At 40.3% G+C, this 26,513-nt stretch overlaps 1 protein-coding gene across 5 annotated transcripts in view; it reads left to right on the top strand.

Annotated features, from left to right (window-relative positions):
* Nucleotides 1–26,513, top strand: part of ABLIM1 (actin binding LIM protein 1) — a 341,667-nt gene that overhangs the window by 303,306 nt on the left and 11,848 nt on the right. For 3 of the 5 annotated variants that reach the window (XM_054521712.2, XM_054521710.2, XM_054521709.2), the window contains 7 exons: nt 1,084–1,119; nt 3,488–3,617; nt 15,969–16,073; nt 17,789–17,836; nt 21,436–21,582; nt 24,062–24,153; nt 25,320–25,425. In XM_054521712.2, coding sequence (XP_054377687.2) covers nt 1,084–1,119; nt 3,488–3,617; nt 15,969–16,073; nt 17,789–17,836; nt 21,436–21,582; nt 24,062–24,153; nt 25,320–25,425 — 664 coding nt within the window. 5 annotated transcript variants of the gene reach the window in all.

Below are 26,513 nucleotides of genomic sequence, written 5' to 3'. Positions count from 1 at the left end.
CCACACCTGGTCACCAAAGTCCTATTTTAGTTATTGAACTATTTTATGGTGATTGCTGTGGTTGTAATTTAGTCAACAACCATGTGAACAAGATCCTATGTTTCAGTAGGTGCTGTAACTCATCATAGTAAAATGAGCATAGTTTGAATATATAAGGGAAATGGTTCTAACTTGTCTAGCTTAATCACCTAAGTATGTATCACAATCATATCTAGTCATGGTTCTTTTTTTTTTTTTTTTTTTGAGATGGAGTCTCGCTCTGTCTCCCAGGCTGGAGTGCAGTGGCGCCATCTAGGCTCACTGCAAGCTCCGCCCCCTGGGTTCACGCCGTTCTCCTGCCTCAGCCTCCCGAGTAGCTGGGACTACAGGCACCCACCACCACGCCCAGCTAATTTTTTGTAGTTTTTAGTAGAGACGGGCTTTCACCGTGTTAGCCAGGATGGTCTCGATCTCCTGACCTCGTCGTCCGCCAGCCTCGGCCTCCCAAAGTGCTGGGATTACAGACGTGAGCCACTGCGCCCGGCCTGTTCATGGTTCTTAGGCAGAGATGTACACCAGAATCTGCCCGGAACTTTGTCAGAGTCTACCTGTCTGAGCCCCATGGCAGATGCATTTGTACCTGATCAGAAGACAGGGAGATGGGGAGGGATGCTGGCAGGTACATGTTGGCTAATATTTCCAGCTGACTCTGATAAGCAACTCTAATTAAAACTGGCAAAGAGGCCAGGCACGGTGGCTCACACCTGTAATCCCAAAACTTTGGGAGGCTGAGGGGGGCGGATCATGAGGTCAGAAGATAGAGACCATCCTGACTAATGTGGTGAAACCCCATCTCTACTAAAAATACAAAAAATTAGCTGGGGGTGGTGGCACACGCCTGTAGTCCCAGCTACTTGGGAGGCTGAGGCAGGAGAATCTCTTGAACCCAGGAGGCAGAGGTTGCAGTGAGCCGAGATTAGGCCACCGCACTCCAGCCTAGGCTATAGAGCGAGACTCCGTCTCAAAAACAACAAAGAAACAAACAAAAAAACCGGCAAAGAGTTAACAAACATTGTGACTTTAAATTCTCTTTTATTTTTCTAGTCTCCGAGGACTTTGTCGCCTACTCCATCAGCAGAAGTAAGTACCATTTCTTTTTATCATTTTAATGGGTGGAATTTGAGAATTGCTTGGCCCTTCCCTAGACTGGGAGTTTTGAAAAAGGACATAACATACAAAAGAACAGAAAAACTGCGTGTGGGATTATGGTGGCTTTGGGGATTACCTCCGTGAAAGAGGAGACTCTAAGACACAGCAGTGTATTTCTCTTAAATTGGAGACCAGGGAGTAAAAATGGCCTCATTTTAATCTGTGTCTGTGCCTCTAAGTGGAAGGAAAGTGTCTGCAGGGACATAAGTCACTTGTCCCAATGTGGGGCTCTTTGCCCTCATCTATAATTAATTTTTCTGAACCCTAATATACTGAAATGGCCAACAGCAGTCATGGCGTATTTTATAAGCAGAGCCATCTTGATGGGAGGTTACTCTGTTTAGTCTGAAATCAATCATTTGATTGTAAAACCAAGCAACTTTCTGGATATTATGAAACTGGACTGCTTTTAGGGAATCTCTGTAATTCAAAGTAGTAAAAATACCATAATATTTTCATGGTTTATGACTGAGTGCTATGAATGATTAATTTCTACCTATATTCTAATAATTTGCATTGAATTTATGAAGAATTAATTTCTATTGACCAACTGTGCAAGGTTGAAGCACATAATTTGGGGACTTTTTGTTTTGTTGTTGTTTTATTTAATTTATTGTTATAGACAACTAGTATCAAGCTAAATTTCCCCTTCCCATTTGCTCTCAAATTCCACAAAGCTATGGTTACTGAGGTTTTCATTTAGTCATTATTAATGCATTCTTTCAAACTTTTTACTTTTATTGTGCTAGTAGAAATTTCACAGGACAACAGATTCCTAAAATGTAAAATATTCTTTGTAGTCTTTCAACTCTTTAGACAGTTTTATATTGTGTTTGTGTGCATGTGGTTTTTTGTACTTATTACCTAATATATCCTTTTCTAGATTTGGAGACAGGTGACATTTTAGTGGTACTATGATATTCCATTGAATTCACATGTCATAATTTCCTTTTTTTTTTTTTTGAGACAGAATCTCACTCTGTTGCCCAGGCTGGGGTGCAGTGGCACGATCTTGGCTCACTGCAACCTCTGTCTCCTGGGTTCTAGCGATTCTCCTGTCTCAGCCTCCCGAGTAGCTGGGATTACAGGTGCACACCACCATGCTCAGCTAATTTAGGTATGTTTAGTAGAGACAGGGTTTCACCATGTTGGACAGGCTGGTCGCAAACTCCTGACCTCAGGTGATCCACCCACCTTGGCCTCCCAAAGTGCTGAGATTACAGGCATGAGCCACTGTGCCTGGCCCGTATGTCATAATTTCTTAATTGTGCCCCAATTTGTTGAACATGTAACACAGATTTTTGCCTTTATGAATAGTGGTACTATAAAAATATTTGAATAAATTATTCCTCCTTTTAAAGGGCATTTTAAATTATTTTCTTGGAATATGTTTCCCAAGGTGAGAAGTAAAATACCAGCTTTATGGCAACCATCAACTTGTTATTCAGGAGAATTTATTTAAAATGCCACCAGATCAATGTTGTAGACAGTATAGGTTGGTTGGTGGTCAGAACAAAGGATGAGATTAGAGTCAGGAGGCTGGTTCTGAAGCAGGCTCTGCCCATACCAAGCACACACCTACACACAGGGCTCTTACCTGCTTGGAACCGTGTTTCTACATTAGTGGGGGAGGGAGGTGATAGTATGTGACCTACCTTTTCTTGTTGTTGTGCAGATCTGGTAAGTATGTGAACATACTTATGAAACTGAAAAGTACAATGTTAGCATGGTCATTGGAATTATTATCTCTTGTCCCATAGCCCTATCTCTATTAAGGTTTATATGTTTTCATCTTTAAAATTTTTTTTTTTTTTTTTTAAGAAACAGTGTCTCACTCTGTCGTCCAGGCTGGAGTGCACTGGCACAATCATAGTTTACTGCAGCCTCGAACTCCTGAGCAGCTGGGACTGCAAGCATATGCCATCACCCCTGGCTAATTTTTTACACTTTTTTGTAAAGACAAGCTCCGGTTGTGTTGCCCAGGCTGTTCTCGAACTCCTGGCTTCAAGCCATCCTCCCACCTTGGCCCCCCAAAGTGCTGGGATCACAGGTGTGAGCCACCACACCTGGCTCTTAAAATTTTGTAGTAAGCCCAAGTACTGCAGATTTTGAACAAAATATATTAGCCACAGAATGCTCATTTGCATATAAAATACCTGCAAAATTTGCACATAAAAATAAGTGCATATATTAATCAAATATATATAAAGTAGACATGATGGTTCCTTGGCAGTGTTTGTGAAGCGTGGTTCCTACTGAGGAATGGTAATCGTCTGAATGTGTTGAACTTTGTTTCCAGGGGTACCAGGATGTTCGGGATCGGATGATCCAACGGTCCACGAGCCAGGGCTCCATCAACTCCCCTGTGTACAGCCGCCACAGCTACACTCCAACCACGTCGCGCTCTCCCCAGCATTTCCACAGACCTGGTAAGGGTGACTGTTCCTGGGATTCACTCTATATAACAAACTGTATTTCTGTGATTTTTTCCCCCTACTATTGATAGCACATTGAAAAACCGACGACTAAACATTTCCATCCCTCTCCCAGAGCAAAATGAAAACTGGTATCCAACTATATTTTATGCTCTATCTTTTCTTGAAACATCAGTCATCCTAAGGCTGTGTTCATTTTGATTTATTAAATAATTATATTTTGACAGTGAGCTACTGGAAGCAAGGGTTTTAAACAAATTTTTTAGGATTAACGAAAATCTCTTCACTTTGAGACTTAAAATGGAGATCTCCCAAAGAAAATATTTTGATGTGCTTTTTAGGCATACCAACACCATCTAAAATTCAGTATTAGCCATTTTTAACAGCTGTATTATGTTTCCCTTATCTAGGCACACGGTGTTAGTAAGCATGCTTGGTTAAGCACTTTCTAGAAAGAGGTCTCAGGGCTGTTCTTGATCACTTTTAAGATCCTTTCCAACCCTAAGATTCTCAATCAGATTTAGAAAACATAAAATGATTTCCAACCCTAAGATTTTCAATCAGACTTGGAAAACATAAAATCATTTCCAACCCTAAGATTTGCAATCTGACTTGGAAAACATAAAATCATTTCCAACCCTAAGATTTTCAATCAGACTTGGAAAACATAAAATCATTTCCAACCCTAAGATTTTCAATCTGACTTGGAAAACATAAAATCATTTCCAACCCTAAGATTTTCAATCTGACTTGGAAAACATAAAATCATTTCCAACCCTAAGATTTTCAATCTGACTTGGAAAACATAAAATCATTTCCAACCCTAAGATTTTCAATCAGACTTGGAAAACATAAAATCATTTCCAATCCTAAGATTTTCAATCTGACTTGGAAAACATAAAATCACTTCCAACCCTAAGATTTTCAATCTGACTTGGAAAACATAAAATCATTTCCAACCCTAAGATTTTCAATCTGACTTGGAAAACATACAATCATTTCCAACCCTAAGATTTTCAATCTGACTTGGAAAACATACAATCATTTCCAACCCTAAGATTTTCAATCTGACTTGGAAAACATACAATCATTTCCAACCCTAAGATTTTCAATCTGACTTGGAAAACATACAATTATTAGGCATCACTACAGTAGAGAATGCCACAAAGTAGCAGATTTTAGTGGACCTTCATCTGCAGAGAATTTAGTCTCTGTGGTTACCTAGTGGGTGTCTCCTGTGTGTAGTGGGAGAAGAATGGGGATCCCAGTACAGATCCAATATTCCCTGAGAAATAGATTCACAGGGAAGATTCTGGCCTCTAATAAAACTTAATGGTGATGGTGTGCATCTGTGAAGGCTTCATGTTAAGCTTCTTGCTTCTGGATGCGTAGATGAGAACAAACCCATATGCTACCTTTTTTTAAATAAATTGTACAAGAAAGAAAACCAAAGGAATTAACAGGATGATAAAAAGCTGCAGTCTTCTAAGACCCTAGATTTAATGCTTGTAGAGAATTCAAACTATTTGATCCTTTGATAATGTATAATTTTCTCTACACTGATAAATATTTATGCTGTTTATTGAATTACATTAAATGAAAGTTCTCAGGAATTTTTTCCCCTTATTTCATGGGCTATTATATTCATTTTATTCATGCCCAGGACATGAGTCCTGATTTAAGCCTTTGTCCATTTGGGTAATAAGAAATCCTTTATGCTGGGCCAGGCATGGTGGCTCATGCCTATAATCCCAGCATTTTGGGAGGCTGAGGCAGGTGGATCACCTGAGGTCAAGAGTTCAAGACCAGCCTGACCAATATGGTGAAACCCCATCTCTACTAAAAATACAAAAATTAGCCAGGCGTGGTGGGGTGTGCCTGTAGTCCCAGCTACTTGGGAGGCTGAGACAGGAGAATTTTTTGAACCTGGGAGGCGAAGGTTGCGGTGAGCCGAGATCGCGCCACTGCACTCCAACCTGGGTGACAGAGCAAGACTCCGTCTCAAAAAAAAAAAAAAAAAAGAAGTCCGTTATGCAGCCACCCTGCTCATGTACATACGCTGAGGTCACTGAGACCACAGCCGTGGAGTTACCAGAATGGTGTGGTGTTATAGAGGCACTGTTGTTCCAGAGACCCCTGAATAGTGAGGGGAGTGGTCAGTCAACACTCCTTCCCCCAAAAGCTCATGTCCTTACTGAGAAAGTTTCCATCTGTTCCAGTCATGGTTCTGATGCCAATAGACTTTAGAACCTTCTCCTTCTTTCCTTTCACAATGTATTACATGTATGCCCGATGCCACTTGTTAGGTTTTAGAGTTATTATTTTGAGGTCTGCCCTTCTAAAGTGAAGCTGGAGGGATTCTGATAGCATACTTGTGATCCATATAGGACACCCCAAAGTGTCCACTCCACAAGTTCTAGATGCCAGATAATGATTTAAAACCCCCTCGGTCTGGGTTGAATTTGAATGGTCCATTCTTCCTGAGATAACTGAGTTTCCAGCCTCCAGTCCTCCTGCTGAAGTTCTCGGGATCATATATAGACCTCTTTGCCACACAGGGAACACAAACAGGTTTTCCTTCTACGTAGACAAAATAAAATTAAACTTACAGTGGGATAAGTTTGCTTAAGAAAAAAAAAAAAACCTGACCCTCACATATAAATGCAATGATTGTCATTTTTTATAAGCATTTCAGAGGGTTCTGTTTTGTCAGGTGCTTTTTAAAAACAGCTGTTGTTGAGTCTAAATGACATGCCTGCTACTGGCTGAACAGAGACCATCTGAGTGACCATTTTTTCTCACCAAAGCCATTTATTCTCAGAGAATGACTCTGTACCCACCTGAACCTCTTTGCAGACTCTCCCCCACTTTGCCTCAGCCTTAGCAGGTGCATTCTTAACCCTTTCTCCTTCCTCCCTTTTCAGCCTCCTGATTAACGTTATTTTGTTTTCCCTTGGAACGATGGCACTTTCCCTGCTCCTGTGTTAATTTCTGTTCTTCTTTTCTGTTTCCACCGTGCCCTGCCCCTGACTCCTTGCTGCACAGAGCTTTTGTCTCCTGGTGTGCAGAGGTTGTCGTACCTGCGCACCAGCAGCCTCAGCCCCACCCACAGCGACTCCCGCCCCAACCCCCCTTTCCGACACCACTTCATTCCCCATATCAAAGGTAAGGAGGCAGGTTTCTCCAGGCAGCACCCTGCATAGTGGAGATTTATTAGCACCCTGGGAAGGCTAATAAGGTGTATCTCCAAGAGTTAGTGCCGAGCTTTTGAGCTCTCAGCATGCCTGCGTGTGTCATGACAATACCCAACAGTTGTCTTAGAACGGCATAGCATCTCTCATTGGGAGAAATATGTCACTTCTAAGGGCTCTAGATGAAGAAGCAGGAAGTATGTTTAAGACCATAAGATTTATTATCCACTACTTTGAAAAAAGAAAATATGTATATATATTATTATTTTGTTTTTGAATGTATCAAAACAAAATATAATATATATAATTGGAATATTTTCCTGGGTTCAATATGCAACGTGTCTCAGCAAAACACAATAGTATTTAGTAACAGATACCCAAAGGTTGTCTTACTGGTGATAAACTATAACCACATTGATGCGTTTGGGCAGCATTAAAAGATCTATGGCAACATCAATGTTTCTCTTTGAGCCAACTCTCAGAGCAGTCGTCTTTTGATTTGTCCTAACTCCCACATGATGCAGAAGAGAGGCTTTGCCTTCTGTTTTCTGTTCCTGCCTCACATTTCTGCCCCATCCCTTCTTTTTCATCATTGTCGGCAATGCTTCTGCAGCAGTCCTCAGTTGGGACTCTCCACACTGGGGGAGCTGAGAACCCTGAAGAGGCTACAAAGGGGTCATAATTTAAAATTAAGTAGGAGTTCCCAGAATGGTGGGAACTTGATTTGAACCAAATTAACCAACGATAATAGCTGAAGGAGGGAGGAGGAGGCAAGCACAGATGTTATCACGGGTCTTAAAACAGTCCTAAAGGACTCTTAACCATGTGCTGCTCCACGTGTCATGTCTCTGATGCTTCCATTGAGGAGCTTGTTCTGGTTTACTGAATTTTCGTTGTCAGTCTACCCAAGCTTTTTCTTTGTGCTCACTTGGTTGTTGAGTGGCTGAATCCTAAAAGGTACATGTACTGTACTTCTCAGTATTCAGTGATTTTATAAATTTGCTAATTTCAGCATTCTCTATGTTTTGAAAATAATATTGCTTATTGAAGCAATCATGCTTATCAAAGACACACATGCCTGGAGTTAAGGTACACGTGCCATTTGCCATTAGCAAATTTTTTGATAGGTGCAACACTCTCTAAAACTCTTGACAGATTATTTTACTTTATTTTTTTATTTTTTATTTTTTATTTTGACACAGAGTCTTGCTCTGTCACCCAGGCTGGAGTACAATGGTGCAAACTTGGCTCACTGCAACCTCCGCCTCCCAGGCTCAAGTGATTCTTATGCCTCAGCCTCCTGAGTAGCTGGGATTACAGGTGTGCACCACCACAGCCAGCTAATTTTTGTATTTCTGGTAGAGATGGGGTTTCACTATGTTGGCCAGGCTGGTCTCAAACTCCTGGCTTCAAGTGATCCACCCGCCTTGACCTCCTAACGTGCTGGGATTACAGGCGTGAGCTATCATGCTCAGCCGACAGATTATTTTAAATTATAAGTGCTAATTAGTATCTTGGGGGAAAATTTTTATTTATAAAATGTCAAGATTATACTTTAGAGAATGTTTATAAAATCATAAAGAAATTATGCTGTTTTTTTTTCCTTAAAAAAAAAACCCTTCAGTTATGTATTCTAAAGAGACTTTAATATAGCAGCCATTAGCCAAATTAAGATTTTGGTTATTTCTGCTGAGGTGGGCAGATTGCTTGAGCCCAGGAGTTCAAGACCAGCTTGGGCAACATGGTGAAACCCCATCTCTACCAAAAATACAAAAAAAATTAGCCGGGCATGGTGGTGCATGCTACTCAGAGGCTGAAGCAGGAGGATTGCTTGAGCCCAGGAGGTGGAGGTTGCAGTGAGCGAAGATCGAGCCACTGCACTCCAGCCTAGGTGACAGAGCAAAGCCCTGTCTCAAAAAAAACAAAAGAAACAAAAAAAAGATTTGGGTTATTCCTGATATTTAAGAAAAAATACATTATTGATTCACTAAAATGTGAACTTCCTCACTTGGCTATTATATATTTCAACTTGTAGAGAGATACTTTTTGTAGAAAGAAAAGTGTCATAGGCCCTATAAAGTTACACAGTTTGTACAAATAACACAGCACAGAGTGTCCATAACTGGTCAATGACTAACACTGCTTCATGTCCATGAGTAGCCATGTGGAGAGTTGACATCGGTTCAGATATGATCTCCGTCACTTGCTAGCTGTGTCACCTTGGGTTGCTTATTTATCCTGTTGAGTGTCACTTGACTCCTCTATAAATCAGGAACAATGAGATTCCTACATCATGGGGTGAAGTGTCTCGGTGTGGGGCACACCCAGCTTGGTCAGCGTGGTGCTCTTAAATTGCTTTTTTTTGTTTTTTTGGAGACAGAGTCTCACTGTGTTGCCCAGGCTGGCATGCAGTGGCACGATCTCAGCTCACTGCAGCCTCCGCCTCCCAGCTTCAAGCGATTCTTCTGCCGCAGCCTCCCGAGTAGCTGGGATTACAGGCGTGCGCCACCACGCCCGGCTAATTTTTGTATTTTTAGTAGAGATGGGGTTTCACCATGTTGACCAGGCTGGTCTCGAACTCTTGACCTCAAGTGATCTGGCCGCCTCAGCCTCCCAAAGTGCTGGGATTATAGGCGTGAGCCACCGCGCCCGACCTTAAATCATTTTTGATGCCATCATTCTGTTCGCTTTTCACAGCCTTCTTGGGAAATGGGCTCAGTGAGGAGACCAAGTACAGAGGCCCTGGCTAAGTAACTGTCCAGGGGCTCACCACTAGTACGTGGCAGTGCCTGGACTAGACCCAGGCCCCCTCCTCCCCAGGAACAGTCCTTCATATGAGGGCCATGCGTTTCAGTATAAATATGCGTGAAGATAATTTTTAAAGCACACTTTTATTTTTCATCCCTTTTAGCCAGAAAGTTGCATTCTTATTGACTCTTAGACCAAGAATGATCCTCAGTCATTTAGATCACAAAATTAAGAAATATTTACTTTTCCATAGAAATATTAAATGGTTATAAAAATTATAGCACCCCTATGTTCCTAAATGGTGCTTTATTAAAAATGTAGATATACATTCTTTTCTGTTTTCAGTCTGCAATTGAAGTGTTTGACACCGTCAGATATTCTGGATTTAAATGATAAAAAGCATTAGGCCAAAAGGAATTAGTGAACCTGAACTTAAAAACATCTAATAGTCTCTGTCCCCTTTTCTTTTTACTAGACGTGTGCCTAGAGTTTGTTCATATTAAATAGTCTTTATGCTTCAGGTGCAAAGTGTAATGTATGTAACAGTATATACTTAGTTTTTCAATCATATGAGCTTTTTGCCAACCTTAAAGATAAATCATTGGCTGCTTTGGGCACACTGCCTATTGGGCAGTCCTGCTCCACAGGGAGCAGTGTAAAAAAAAAAAAAGATATGTGGTGGAGATTTTGTACATTAAAGATATTGCTTTAAAAGCCTAGTGTATTTGGCTAAATGTCGATTCTCCAAGGAATTACATCTTAGTTATTTTGAAAAACATGCATCCATTTACATGGAAGACCTCTCCAGCACTTAGAAATTTCAGAATGGGGGGAACCTATGGCCATTGAGTAACACATCCAAGATATCTTTGAGATAAGTCAGTGTCTTCCAGGGTTTTTTGTGGCCCTTCATTGACTTTCATCTTGGAGCTTGTCTTGGAACTTGAGGGAGTTTTTTTGTTTGTTTGTTTGTTTTGTTTTTAATGGATATGAGCTGGGAGCTTGACCTAAGGTAGGATGTCCATCTCAGAGGCAGGGGGCGCCCTTTGCCGCTCTGGCAGCCAGAAGCCCAGCCTTCCATTGCCCAAGTCCACTTCCTGTTCCTTGTTTTTGCAGCATGTGACCCAGGCCTGGGGCTCACTGAGCTGAGGACGCCTGCATGGTTGCAAAGCTGAGATGCACGGCACAGACTGTTTCTCTCCTTCACTGGCTTCCCCATTCATTTTCCGTAACATCCATTGTTGGTTGGGTGTGTTTTTATTTCTGTCCTCCAAACTTCCTTGTAGCCGCATTCTATCTTAGTATATCTTTGGGCCATTTGGACAACCTTATGCCTAGAGATTTGGAAAAACCATTTTCACTTTGTTTCGGGCTTCGTTTGTGAAGTGTCTGCTAAGTTTCTCTTCCTTCCCCTTTGAAATACTGCTAGACATGACATTCTGTATCCATGAAGTATAAATTGGATTTCTGAGCAGGAGGGCTACACATCTTAAGTTTCTTTGAAAGGAATCTTTCCTCTTTTGCTATAAATATGAGTTGCCATGATGTAAATATATATTTGACACTTGCTGAAGGAAACCGTAACTCTTATTGACGCTTTAGACAAGAACCGGCAATCTTAAAACTGTCACAAAATTCTGGATGCTGCCAACTTATCTTAAGGTTCCCTCAAGATGTTCATTTATATTTGGGGATGTAAGCACTCTGAGTCCAGAAAGCTAGGCAGTGCTCCAACAGGTCCCCACAGCAGAATCGCACACCCCCATTTCTATTCGCTTGACTTAGAATTAGTCACTCGGGCTTTCGTGGTGCCAAAAAGAATGAAAGTGGAGACGGGCATTTAAATTTGTTAAGTACGGTGAGAGTCCTGTAAGCGAATGCTCCCCTGAGGTCTAAAAAATTGGCTTACTAGGCTAACAGGAAAGGAGGTAAAAATGAAGGCCAAGAAATAGAAATAGAAACATAAATAGAAATATAGTAGCTTGTCACTACAATAGATAAGAACACTAACAACTTAGGGTGGGCCAATCTGAGGACTTAAAGGAACAAAATAGCTATGGGTATGATATATATATATATATACTATTGTATTATGCACACACACACACAGAGTAGTTTTGTTTTTTGTTTTGAGACAGAATCTCACTTTGTTGCCCCGGCTGGAGTGCAGTGGTGCAATTTCGGCTCACTGCAATCTCCGCCTCCCGGGTTCAAGCAATTCTCCTGCCATAGCCTCCTGAGTAGCTGGGATTACAGGTGCCTGCCACCAACGCCCGGCTAATTTCTGTATTTTTAGAAGAGACAGGATTTCACCGTGTTGGCCAGGCTGGTCTCAAACTCCTGACCTCAAGTAATTCACCCGCCTCAGCCTCCCAAAGTGCTGGGATTTCAGGCATAAGCCATCATGCCTGGCCTATTATTTTTAAACAGTATCTTATTCTGGGTTGATAGATAATGACAACAATGATGATGATAATAATGATATCTTCCAAATATGATACTTCATCTGGTGTGTCACACATTACTTTGTCTAAGTAAGGAACTATGCACAGATGACCTCTTAGGGTCCCCATCAGTTATTTCCTGCCAGGGTTGGGTTCAAAGTTATATCATTTAATTAGGGTATTGCCCAGGTGCAGTGGCTCGCGCCTGTAATCCCCATATTTTGGGAGGCCAAGGCTGGCAGATCACTTGAGGTCAGGAGTTTGAGATCAGCCTGGCCAACATGATGAAACCCCGTCTCTACTAAAAATACAAAAATTAGCTGGATGTGGTGGCGTACGTCTGTAATCCCAGCTACTTGGGAGGCTGAAGCAGGAGAATTGCTTGAACCTGGGAGGTGGAGGTTGCAATGAGCCGAGATTGCACCACTGCACTACAGCTTGGGCAACAGAGCAAGACTCTGTCTCAAAAAAAAAAAAAATTAAAAATAAATAAAGATAAGTTGTTTAATTTAGAAAAGGGAAAGAGGCCTCTTCTTGAGAATTTTCCTTTTTCTTTTAAAAATGCCCAAAATTTGTCATGCCTTTGGTATTTCAAAGGCTAAGAATTTGGTACCTGGCAACATTATCTATTCCAAGAACTTATTCCCCAGTGAGCGGTTATGATACATGAAAAGCAAATTCTGCAGAATTGCTGAGATGGGTGTGTCACTGGGTCTCTCTTTACCTGATTTTTAAAAATGCTTTGTGGGAAGTTTTAAATGATTATAGTTAAATCTACTTACAAAATTTGAACAAAGTAGTGTTTGTTTGTTTTTTTTTTAAACAACGAGAGAGGTGAATGTTTGCTGACGACATCCAGCCTAATATAGAACCACACCCAACTGGTGACAGCATTCAGCCAGAATCCAGTCCTTGGGAATTCAGACAGCTACTCCATAACCTCTGAGAGGCTTTGACCATATTCAAGAAGTGAGGGGCTTCTGCAGACACTGGCCAACACAGGGTCTTCTTGATAGAAATATTTTAATCCCTGGACAAATGTCTAATTCTAATAACCTTAAAGTTTGTGTTCTGCATATGCAGATATTTTTGTGTGTGCGTGACACTGGCTAATTATGATAAAAACTGATTTAATGGGGATTCATTTGATTGTGTATTATAACCAAAACCTATGAGAACTTTCTTGGAAACATCTGATTTTCTACAGGGACAGTGGAGGTCTATGTGAAAGAACAAAAGCACGCAGCAGTGTGATTCAGAAGCAGTAGCAAAAGTTGAGACCCGTTATACCTTCTTTCGAGAAAAGACTATAAGAATGATTCTGTTTTTCAGTTATGGATTACTCTTGTTAATTTCTAATGTTCATAGGATTAAATCATTTTTCTTCAGTGAAACAATTAAATTGGAGTTGTCAAGGATTAGCGGTAATGGGAAAGTTATAAAAGGGGTGCTGTTGTGATCCCAGTGCTGTATACAGTAGGTCTTTACTTATCATCAATAGGTTCTTGGAAACTGTGATTTAAGTGAATTGAAATATTAAAAAAACTAGTTTTTCCCCTCATCAATGTTGTGATGAAATTAGATTGAAATAAACGATGTCCTTCAAGAACCTGCTATATGTTGTTTTGCTTAAAGTTGCAGTTTCCAATAACCTATTGATACTAAGTGAGGACTTACAGCACTAGCATCTGGCTTCCTTTAATTTAGAGAAAACTGATGGCGAATCTTGCCATGGCGCTTGCTAAATGAGGCCAATAAATAGCTGTGGAGGTAATTAATTGGCCTCCTTCAATCATTCATTCACAGACATTTATTAAGCACTTACTCCTGGCCAGGTGATACACTGAGCACTGATGTGATAAATGAGACCGAGTTTTAATTCAGCAACAGGTTTAAAACACTATTTCCCTCTAAATGCGAAACATAATCTTCCTTCCCCTGTTTTCCTCTGTGTTTTTTATACTCATTTTTTCCTGATAGGAACTGGTTACTTCTCTTTAGGAGAGGGATAAATGAGATAACATTTTTATAAATTAGCTTTTTAATAGATCAATAGTTTGGGATGATATTTCATAATTTTTAGGAATTAATATATGACTTAAATAATAAAGTCAACCTTATAACATATTTGAGGCTGGATGCTAAACCAACTCTTGAGAAGAAAAGACAAAAGTTTCAGAACACCAATAACCAAAAGCCAGAAATCTAAATTTGACTCAGTAATAGACACAGATCCCATATTTGGAATATCTTACTGCCCATTTAGTGTAGATCTGTACTCTGATTACTTAAAAATGGACATGCTAAGACATTAAAATTCTCTTAAATGTATATTCAAACTGTAACAATTGACATCTTTCACACTTGACTGGATAGATTTAGAAAAATTTGACCTGAAGCAACTGGCCAGAGCTCTATTTTCTGATGATCTATGATTTATTTAAAATTATTAGTGTTAATAGATAAGTAAATTGGACTTTATCAAAAATTTTAAACTTTTGTGCTTCAAAGAATTCCACCAAAAAAGTGAAAAGACAACCTACAGACTGGGAGAAAATATTTGCAAATTCATATTATTTCTGATAAGAGACTCGTATCCAGAATATATAAAGAGCTCTTACAACTCAACAGTAAAAGCAATTACCACTACTAATTTATTGAGCTTTAATAGTCCTACATCTTCTGGTTTCTTCTTGAGACAAGATGTTTGCCCAGACATAGGGTAGGAGGACAATTTAGGCCAGTTACAAATCTCTTTCTAATTTTGCACAAGCTGAATTAGTTCATCCTGGCCATTCTCCTGGTCAGAAGGGAGTGATGGTGGCTATGGTGGCACTTAAAGCTTTTGCAGCCACCCCTTTGCGGTCTTTTCTGGCCTGGTCCCTCTTCTCTCCTCCAAGAGCACCATGCCTTCCAGACAAGGTGGCCAGTCCTGTTGCTCCTCCAGTCTGCACCCTTCCACACCCTCCTTTCTCATGACGTTCCAGCTGTCTGGAATATGGGCTTCCCACCCTCCCATTCACCTACCCTCTCACCTGGTGAGCTTACTCTTTGATGCCCAGCTCAAACCTAGCTTGAAGAACTGGTGGCACCTTCATCTGAGTCTCATAGCATTTTTCTTATACCTCAGAGTAAACAATTGCATGTCATTATATGGCATTTAAGTCTGTCTCCTTAGATAGCCTCTAAGTCCCTTGAGGGCAGGGACTACATCTCATTCATCTATTTGTCCTCAGTAGTACTCAGTGCCCAGCCATAGTAGGTGTTCAATAAATGTTTCAGTGATTGAATCATTGGCCTGGGTGGAGCCTCATCTTTGAAGTGAAAGATGGGGAGAGGTATAAATGGTCGTGAAATACCTGGCTGACACACGTCTGACTCTATCTTATATATTTCAAAGTGAGGAAAACAGAAACATATGCAAACATGCTGCAATTGAAGGCACTTTGTATTCCTAAGGGGAAGGACTTGGTGACCACACGGGTTCGCAGACTTAACCTTCAGATCGGAGAAACCTCTGCTAATTGCCAGCTGCTGCCATCATGCTTGAGAGTGATTTGTATTTGGGTTTGCCTAGCCCGCTCCTTTACACGCTTGGGATTTAACCACCTGACAACTGATCCTGAATCATGAGCAAGCAGCTTTCCATCGTTCCCAATGTCCCCTCCATCTAATCAGTTTGCTGCGAGCTCACAGCTTTCAGTGCATGCCATTGGAATGACGCACCTGACCGCTAGCTGCTTCTAACCCAGCTCCACCTGAGTTCAAATCTCTGCAACGGAAAACTAAACCCGATATCACCCTTGCAAGTCAAGTTGATAAATTGAGTTTGTTTCTTTTGTTTCTCCTCTTTGATGAACCTTCTTCCAGTCTGTTGTTTTGAATTTTTATTACACTTGCTTTGTTTTCTTTGTTTCTCTCTCCCTTCTCTCATTTTGTTTTTTCCATTCTTCTCATTGGAGGCAATGAGCCGTCCAGCGGCCGGAACTCCCCTCTCCCTTACCGGCCAGACAGCCGCCCTCTAACTCCAACTTACGCTCAGGCCCCTAAACATTTCCATGTTCCAGGTAGGAGCTGACACAGTCTGTGTCTTGGTGTCCTGTCACAGTGTAGAATGTAGCCTTGTAACCTCGTCTCGTCTCATCTCTCATGCTCTTTTAATTGGGATGCACAGTTAACAAACCCTAAATTGCAGGATCTGACCTAGGGGGCCTTTCAAAAGTTTTATGTGTTAAATGCCAGGATTATGTTGAAGGTTTATGTTTTCTAAAATAATTTTTGAAGAGTGTGGGTGATGGGTAAAAGCAGTTGGGCTTTTTGTTTTGTTTTTTACTAAAATTGTAATTGTACCTTTTTATCATTGCCTTCTGGGATATCTTTCTGTGGTTTGCTGTCATTGACTAATTATGGCAATGGCAATCTAGTTATCTTCTCATCCTAAAGACTGAACCACAGTATCACCTGAGAGAATACATTTGTATTTCCTGTTTTTCTCTAACGTGGAGACTTTCTCCAAGGACTTTTCAGAGAGATGTAGAATTGGGTGAATTGGTTGGTCTTTCTGCAGCGCATAACAGACTAGCCACCTCCATAGCCCATGAAGATATCTTGCAATTTAGGCTTGGTGCTGCAAGCTTTGCTCTAGTAGTCACAAGCATTTGCTGTCATAATACAAATAGTAATTTGACATCAGAAACTGAAATAATCAGAGCCCATTAATATAATATCTTAATGTTTAGAATCAGCTCACTTTGTAAGGACAGGATTAGCCATCAGAGGTAATAATATTATATTTCTACCAGCAGTATATTGTTTTTTGCTTTGTTTAGCTACTGAAAGTAGTTTAATAAATTACCCACTATATTAATGTAAGTGTACATATTTAGAATCTATAATCATTTTTTTCTTTTGCTTCTAAACTTACCTAATAAAACAGAGGAAAGTTCACTGAGATTTATATCACTTAGTTGGGACTGTCCTTTCTAAAAAAGTTTAATTGAATCTTGAAAATTAATGTTCTATATTTGGGATTTTTCACATAAAAATGCCCCACCAAGGTACAGTGCCCATGGTTCTGGGGAAACAGAAACCTTTTGAAATTTCCTGAGTATTTATAGTTAAAGCAAAATGGTTCCATAATCCAATGGGGTCTTGTATAAATATATAAATAGTGTTTAGCGTCTCTTTTCTTTTTCATTCATTCATTCTTTTTTTAAAAAATTTGGCCTGTATAAATTAGGATTTGTTGAACATCCCATCAGCACACCAGGCTAGCCTTGCACATAAAAAAATTTCTATGTTTTTTTTTTAAAAAAACTTTTGATTTTTCTACATTGCTTTCCACTGTTCCACTCATTAGTTGAAAAGTAAATTGAGCCACTGGTATCTACTGGGGGCTCAATTTCTAGACAATAGCAATTTGGGCATTTTCCCCAAACTGGTTATGTCTTTCTCACCATAAGAGTACCTCCACTGCTTGCATTTCTTCCTGTTTTAATCCCACTTTCAATGAAGTGTGTATTTGAAATAAATGGCTCATGAGTTAATCACATCTTTATATATCCTAAGATGTATTACAAAGGCTTCCATAACACTTGTCTATAGTAAGCCACTCATTTCTATAATTTTTCTTCCAATAAACTCAATCTTTGTAATACAGAAATTAACCTTCTGGGTTATTTTTGTTCAAGATCTTCAGTTTGATTTGCCCCTTGGTTGATCTGTTTTTCCCATCGCTGAACTGGTTCCCGTAATCACATACCTTTGCTTTTCATTTCCACAGATCAAGGAATCAACATTTACCGAAAACCACCCATCTACAAACAGCATGGTAAAACCCGCTTTCCTCCGTGTAGCTTTTAAATAGCAAAGTCAGCTGAACTTCTCCTTGCTGTCCTCTGAAAGGCTTTTCCTGCTGCTGCTTTTGAGAGTAAAACTGGGGCATCCAGCATATTAAGCCTTTCTGGTCTACTAAGATGTAAATATTGTAAAATTGATTCTCCTGGATGGAGAGCACTTAGCTTGATTAGAAAGCTTCTAACCTGTTTCTGAGCCCAACAAACCATGTGTCATTCCATTCCTAGAGACGGGGAAGTACTGGTCACACAGCAACTCACAAGCATCCTAGCAAGACTTTTTCTTTTTGCCATCAAATATAGTCACCCTTTAAAATAACTTTGATGAGACTAATTTAAACTAGTGAAAAACCAGCCACCTAGAAAAACTGATTTGACTGAGCCTACATCAACTTGGCTGTCCAGGTCTCCAGTTTCTTATTGGGCATGAAGATGTCTGCACAGTGGAGTGGACAGGATACAGGCTAACACAGAGGTCAAGGCTCTGGTCCCACTTTCTCGCTAAATGGCTCTGCGACGTCGTTTCTCTGTGCTTCAGTTTTCTCTTCTATAAAAACCAGTTAGTTAGATCAGTTTGTCTCTGAACTTCCTGCAAACTAAGAATCACTAACGTGGATGTATAATTCTGTTTTCCTTTTTTAAACTCAGGAACTCACATGACTTTATGTAAATCACATTTCCTTCCACCATTATTAAGTCTCTGTAGATATATCGACCATAAATCTTTGTGAAAAGATATCCAAAGCTGGTCTTCAGGCATTTTCAGAAAATTCTACACAGATTGTGCCTGGAAATTTGAAGGCTGCCTTTAGAATCCAGCTGACATTCATGAGTCCTTAAGAATTAGGATAACATGAGGCCAGGTGCAGTGGCTCATGCCTGTAATCCCAGCACTGTGGGAGGCCGAGGCAGGTGGATCATTTGAGGTCAGGAGTTCAAGACCAGCCTAACCAACGTAGTGAAACCCTGTCTCCTCTATTAAAAATACAAAAAAAGTTAGCTGGGTGGGGTGGCGCACACCTGTAATCTCAGCCACATGGGAGGCTGAGGCAGGAGAATCACTTGAATTCAGGAGGCAGAGATTGCAGTGAGCTGAGATCACACCACTGCACTCCAGCCTGGGCGACAGAACGAGACTCTGTTGCCAAAAAAAAAAAAAAGAAAGAAGAATTAGGACGATGTGAAAATCAAATAACATTGAAAATGCATAAGGAGAAAAATTTTACACCAAAATCAGGAAGACAAAGAGAAATGTATGTATCGTAATGGTTCTAGAGCTATGATTTTTTTTCTCATCTTTTTTTTTTTTAGGTTTTAAACCATACGCTTGCTTTTTAAGTTTGTTAACATTGTTTTTGTTTTTGTTTTTTTATGGTTTATTGTCTTTCCACACACTCATTAACATGTGAATGTTTAACTACTGACTTCACCAATTCTAATGCGTAAGTACTGTTTGAAGTCATCCTTTTGTTGTTAATTTAAGAATAAAATTCTCAGAGTTTGATTTGTCAGCTTACAGACTTTAAAAAATACTATCTTTAGGTCCTCCTCTCTGAACAAAAATAATCAAATAATTAAAATTTAAGGAGATTGGATAATGTTAGATTATTTGTTTGGAAGGAATTAGTTGACTTCTTTTCATAATATTTACTTTGACTGAAGTCTTTCAGTCTGTTGTAATTAATTAAAAATAGCCCAGCCAGAGCAGCGCTTTCCAAAGGATGTTTTTGCAAAACAGCCATTCCATGCCAAAGAAATAGTTGTTATACCCAAAACTGGTGTCTGTGCCCTGATGCATTTGAGAAAGGCTAGATTTAAATAAAGTCCCATTTGTTCTTCCTAATGCAGAACTTCGGAGAACTTCTTATATGCTAACATGTTTTGTCCATCTTTAAGAAGGGGATTTCCTATGTAGTGTTTTCCAAGCTGAAATGTTTTTCTCATGAGGTTAGAGATTCAGAGAAACACTGTTTCATGCCTGGCCAAGACTTTACCTCCTAAACTGGGCACAGTGGCCCACACCCATAGTCTCAGCTACTTGGGAGGCTGAAATGAGAGACCTGCTTGAGTGCAGGAGTTAGAATCCAGCCTGCACAACATAGCAAGACCCTGTCTCCAAGGAAGGGAAAAAAGACTACCCCTTTGTATTGGGTGACCTTGGTTGAGTTATTTAAGCAAATTGAGACCCAGAATGTTACTCGAAAAATGGAGGACTTAGAGCTGAAGATTCAAAAGGTTATTTCCAGATTTTAAAATATGTAAGCCCAGAAGAAAAAAGTTATTTAAGGCATTATAAATACATTTTGAAATATTTAGTGACATCCCTGGCCGATTTGCAAAATTAGCCAGAATCAGGGACTGTCCATTTAACCTGGTTTGTTTTGCTCCATCTCTGTAGGTTAGATTTGGGGCTCTAAGCTGTGACTCCTCCTCTAAGCATAGCCAATAAGAACTTTGTGAACTAATATTGCTGCTAGTTTGGCTTTTGTTGTTTTGAAGTTGGATAACTCACTTGTGTGCACAGACCTTTGAACAAAACAATGAGTGGAAACGGCAAACATAAGTTTCAATGCCAAATTACTGCAAGCTGAAAGTGGATTTTCCAATTTCCATTTCTCCTAGGACTCAAGGACACATGTATTTAGTATATAAGGATTAGAATGAAGTGGACCAGACAGTGTGTGGTGGCCCACGCCTGTAATCCCAGCACTTTGGGAGGCCGTGGTGGGCGGATCACCTGAGGTCAGGAGTTCGAGACCAACCTGGCCAGGAGAAACCCTGTCTCTACTAAAAACGCAAAAATCAGCTGGGCATGGTGGTGCATGCCTTTAATCCCAGCTACTTGGGAGGCTGAGGCAGGAGAATCCCTTGAACCTGGGAGACGGAGGTTGCAGTGAGCCAAGATTGTGCCACTGCACTCCAGCGTGGGCGACAGAGTGAGACTCTGTCTATAATAATAATAATAATAATAATAATAATAATAAATAATAATAATAAAAGAATGAACTGGACCAACATATTTGTGGCTTCTTGCCCAAAAATGCAAAGCCAGCCAACCCTCTAATGATTAACAACTACAGTCAAGTGACAGCATCATGCTTTCAACTTAGCTCTTTAATTTTAGACTACTAATTACTCTAGGAGAGTGTTGTCCACTGGAACTTTCTATAAGGATGGAAATGTTCTATAACTGCACTGGCCAGGACAGTAGATGCTAATCACATGTGAGTACTGAGCAGTTGAAATATGGCCAGTGAAACTGAGGAGCAGAATTTTAATTGTATTAATTTTTTTGTTTAAATAGCCTCATCTAGCTAGTGCTGGGCAGCACTCTAGAATAGGGTTTTCCAGATGTAGAACACATGTAGAATGAAGCTTTGCTTCTGATGTAAAGTAAGGAAAATGAGTTCACTTGTCAATAGGTACCTCTGAGTGACTGGGCCATGGATAATGGTAATAAACAGAACTTTCTGGAACTGAAACTTTTGCCAGAGAACAAGAAAACTATGTAAGTGGGGTTGTACCACCATTGTCTTACAGACCAATAGCTAAGCAACCCCTGATTCCCATCTAGATGCAGCTGCCTTGGCAGCCCAGAGCAAGTCCTCAGAAGATATCATCAAGTTTTCCAAGTTCCCAGCAGCCCAGGCACCAGACCCCAGCGAGACACCAAAGATTGAGACGGACCACTGGCCTGGTCCCCCCTCATTTGCTGCCGTAGGTATGCAACTGTCACGGCTAAGTCAAAGGGACAAACTGCTAGGAGAGCTCAAGATGAGATGCTTAAAAACATACAAGAAAATGTATCCTATCATGAAGATTTTAAAGAAAAGTATGACCAAGAGGTAGCATAGTGAAAGAACTAACGTGGTATTAACTTGTTGTACAAAACGCTTAAAAGTTACAAAAACACATCCACCAGAGTCTTGTTCTAACCAAACCCACTGGGATCCAGAACTGGTCTAAAACCAATGGTTTGCATGGACTCTCAGAGTTAATACTGCAGAATCAGTAACTGTTGAACATAGTTGAGTCAAAGCCTTATGGCAAGAACATTGTTCTATATAATTAGAGTCTAGTGGGTGAATTTACCAAACGTTTGTAGAAGCATGACTTCTTTCAGTTAAATTTGTTTTAGACTATTTCTGGGTGGTAGTTATAATTCTTAACAACCAATCTTAACACTGAAGCACTTTCATTTTTCTTGTGAGATCACGTTGTCCATCATGCAAAAGGGCTATTACAGAGTAGTGGGTGTTCTGAAATATTACTTCTATGAAGTTACGTGATTTCACATCTACCATTTTCATGAATTCTGTGCTAAAATGTCATATTTCAGCTGTTTCATTCTTTGCTTCATGCTTTCCAATTATGTCTGTGTCTTTACTATATTATCAGTAGTAAACCCACTCGGCCTAAAAAGAAGTATTAGCAAACCCAGAAGCTAATACTGAAAATTTAGTGAGTCAGCTTTACAAAGATATGATCTTAGCACATTTCTGTTAACAACCTAAAAGGCCTTCAATTTTCCAAAATGTCCTAATCTTCATTGTGCTATTTTTTAATAAGTTATTTTTGGAATATCTTTCACAAGCAATACAAGTGGATTTTAAATCAATTGATATTTATAGAAAGAGTTTAAGGAAAATCTACCTCCTAAGTTCATTATTCACAAGTGTTCTGTACATTATGTTAATGAAATTTATCTAGTCCTTGCAAACTTGTGCCTATTGATTTTCATTAGTGTAAACTAAAGAGAGAAACTTCACACTGACATTTATAATTGTAAGGACTAAGAAGCAATCATCAGCTTTTCTATGCCAATCCATGCCCTTCAGGAAGTTCTTGAGGCCTTGAGGTTGCTAGTTTAGTAAATTGCTTACTGGGACATTAAAGCAGCTACATTTTGGAAAGAGGGAGAATTAAGTTTTTGTTGTTGAATTTATTATCACTAAGTAGTTTAAAGCTCTTTTAGATTCCAAAAGGAGGAAAAATTTCAGGTCCATTAATCAAAATGCTGAAAACTAAGACTATTAGTTAAAGTTTATTTTGATTAGATTAGCAAACTTTCCTGTTTCCTCCCACAGCCAGATTAATCCAAGCAATTTAGGAAAACAATAATTATCTTAACCTCCCAACCATTCAGACAGATTCCTCCTTTCCTTTCCCTGTCTCCCCTTTTCCAGAAAGCTAAAAAATTGTACACAATTTACTATATTGTTCCAAAGTAAAATTGTACCCGTATTAATGCTTTTTATTTACCTATTAGTATAAAACTCTTTTGCGACCATTTTTCAAAGGATGAGAGAAAGAAAACCTTAGAGACCCATTTCTTGAAAGAAATAGTAAAAGTATGCTTTTTATTGAATTTACTAAGAGTAGAAGACAGAGTGATAGTATTATGAAATTCTAAATATTCAGAAAAAGAGAAAACTACAAGCTTTAAACACGTCACAAAACAATGACTATCTTACCTACCTGTTGGTATGTAGATAAATTTGCATTTCTTTCTATTTGAAAATTGAGGCTGGGCGTGGTGGCTCATGCCTGTAATCCCAGCATTTTTGGAGGCCAAGGCAGGAGGATTAGTTGAGCCCTGGAGTTTGAGATCAGCCTGGGCAATATAGTGAGACCATGTCTCTATAACAAATGTTTAAAAATCAGTAGGGTGTGGTGGCATACACCTGTGGTCGCAGCTACACAGGTGGGTGAGGTGGGAAGATTGCTTGAGCCTGGAGGTCGAGGCTGCAGTGAGCCATGATTGCGTCACTGTACTCCAGCCTGGGCAACAGAGTGAAACCTTGTCTCAAAAAAGAAAGGAAAAAGGAAATTCACTTCAAAGACATCAAAATAACAACTGGAGATGCCCTTCCCATTTACTAAAGTGATCTCTGACCAGTGAACTTAGACTAAGTTGCAATGGCAAACCCAGTTCTAATTGAGCAGGGAAGCCTAAATTCAGGCCTTCCTTGCATTACACGTTGACCTGGCTTGTCACACAGGGCCATTTTCTTGAGAAACCAGCCAGTAGTGCTGAGTTGGTGGCAGGCATTTTTTTTTTCTCTTGCGTTGTTTACTTAAAAGTGTTAAAGACCACTGCTGACCTTGCCAGCCTAACAAATTGAACACAGATGGACTAGCCTGTTAAGATTCCCTTGTCTTGGGGCTGATGTGAGAAGTTGTCTTTGCTGTGGAATTAGGACCTGACATGAAACGCAGATCTAGTGGCAGAGAGGAAGATGATGAGGAACTTCTGAGACGCCGGCAGCTTCAAGAAGAGCAATTAATGAAGGTTTGTCCTTAAATTACCTTGCTGCTGTCTTCAATGCTAGTTACATAAGATCTATATTTTTTGAATGACTACTACGTATAAACCATCTAGATAGGCAAGAGGTGGTCCCAGTCTTCAAGGGGCTTGAAGTCTGGCAGGCAAGGCAAGACAGGTATCTGTTAATAGTAACTAGAATATGGCAGAATATGTGCTGGGCTCTAGAGGAGACGGCATTGATGCTGGAGGTCAGAGGCGCGTGGAAGGTTTGGGTTGCTGTGGGAAGGAGAGAGACCACATGGGGGCGTGTGTGCAGTGCACGTGTTGAAAGGCTGCTGGAGGGCCAGGCAGAGCAAGGTGGTATCCACCCAGGTAGTGCCACATCTTCTTTCCCTCATGCAGTTCTGCTGAAGGAATGATTGTGGGATTGAACATTTCTCCAAGTCTTTTCCCAGGATATGGGCCAGGAGAAAAGGAATGAAAGGAACGGCCACCATGAAGGGGTCCTCTTCATACCCTCCTTCTGTAGCAACGGCCTGCAGCAGCTCAGAAGGACAGTCTGTTATCAATCAAGAGGCTGCTGAATCCTTTCAAATGTTTTCTAAGCATATAGGAAATGCACATGATATTAGTCAAAGGATACAAAGTTGCATTTATAGTATGATCTCAGTTTTATATGTGTGTATACAAAAATACTAGATAGATACACATCAAAAGATAGTGTTATTTCTGAGTGACATATTATGGATTACTCTTCTCTTCTTCTAGATTTTCCAAAATCTGTAAAATTAGCATGTATTACCTTTATTTCTTGTTTTTAAACAAATCAAGGCAATTTCTTTTTAAAGGATACCAGCCCCAGTCTTCCCTTCCCACATCAAAAATCCACACGCACTCACACTTGCCTTCTGAGGTCTCTTGGCTCTTTTAGGGAAAGCAGAGGAAGGAAAACGTTCTTCTAACATAGAGCCTGACTTAGGGAAATGGAGCTTTGAATCTGAAAGGGCTAAGAGGGTTTAGGGTCCCAAATTTGACCTACCTCTTCAGGAACTACCAGGCTCTGGGGCCACATGCATTCAGGCCCTCCAGCAAGAGGAACTTCTTGTGGGATCTGCTACAAAGAAACTGCAGCTCCATGAAAGTAATTGCAGGCTTTCCTTTCATTTTTTTTTTCTTTTTTCTGTGAATAGCTTAACTCAGGCCTGGGACAGTTGATATTGAAAGAAGAGATGGAGAAAGAGAGCCGGGAAAGGTCATCTCTGTTAGCCAGTCGCTATGATTCGCCCATCAACTCAGGTAAGCAGCAAACCCCCCAACCTTCCCTGATTAGAGAGCCAGCCACCTGCCTGTAAGGAACCTGCCTTGACTGTTCACTTGTGGTGGAACCTACAGAGTATTCCATGGGAAAGGAAGTGTGGGAAACCCACTCCATGTCAACTGAGCTCATAAGCATGTCATGGGTCTTCCATAAATGTGTGAGTTTCCTTTCTTCTGGAAATGGGTGAACCCTTGGAGGAGCTCAAAATCTATGAAGGCCAATCCCCGTGTACTAGGTTTGTCTTCTAGAACACTCATCTCCAAGGGAAGCAGCAAAAGGAAATCCTCTAAAAAACATGATGCTTTTCTTTCTTCTTCTTTTTTTTTTTTAGATAACGTGAATAAGACATTTTCTAAGCATTATGATTTTACATTAATATCTTCAATAGAGGCCGTGTGCGGTGGCTCACGCCTGTAATCCCAGCACTTTGGGAGGCCAAGGCAGGTGGATCACCTGAGGTCAGGAGTTTGAGACCAGCCTGGCCAACATGGCGAAACCCCGTCTATACTAAAAATACAGACATTAGCCGGCATAGTGGTGGGCTCCTGTAATCCCAGCTACTCGGGAGGCTGAGGCAGGAGAATCGCTTGAACCTGGGAGGTGGAGGTGGCAGTGAGCTGAGATCACACCATTGCAATCCAGCCTGGGCGACAAGAGTGAAACTCCATCTCAAAAAAAAAAAAAAAAAAAAAAAAAAAAATCTTCAATACAAGAACAGAGGATGAACAGTGTTTTTGATACTTTTGAAGAAGATGACTTGTATACTGGGCTGAAATAGTCTATCAGTGTATTTTCTGCTCTATCTATTTGTCATAAGCCAATTCTCTCTTAACCCACAAGACTTATCTTCTCATATTCTGAGCTAGAGCATAATTTTTCTCCTCTAAGAGTTCCTTTAAAACTGCATTTAATGGGGAGACCAAGGTGGGCAGATCACAAGGTCAGGAGATCGAGACCATCCTGACTAACACGGTGAAACCCCGTCTCTACTAAAAAATACAAAAAAATCAGCCAGGTGTGGTGGCGAGCGCCTATAGTCCCAGCTACTTGGGAGGCTGAGGCAGGA

This window comes from Pongo abelii, chromosome 8, assembly GCF_028885655.2.
Source record: "Pongo abelii isolate AG06213 chromosome 8, NHGRI_mPonAbe1-v2.0_pri, whole genome shotgun sequence".
Classification (NCBI taxonomy): Eukaryota; Metazoa; Chordata; class Mammalia; order Primates; family Hominidae; genus Pongo; species Pongo abelii.
Note: the sequence above shows the minus strand (reverse complement) of the source record. Positions and strands in the feature narration are given on the sequence as shown.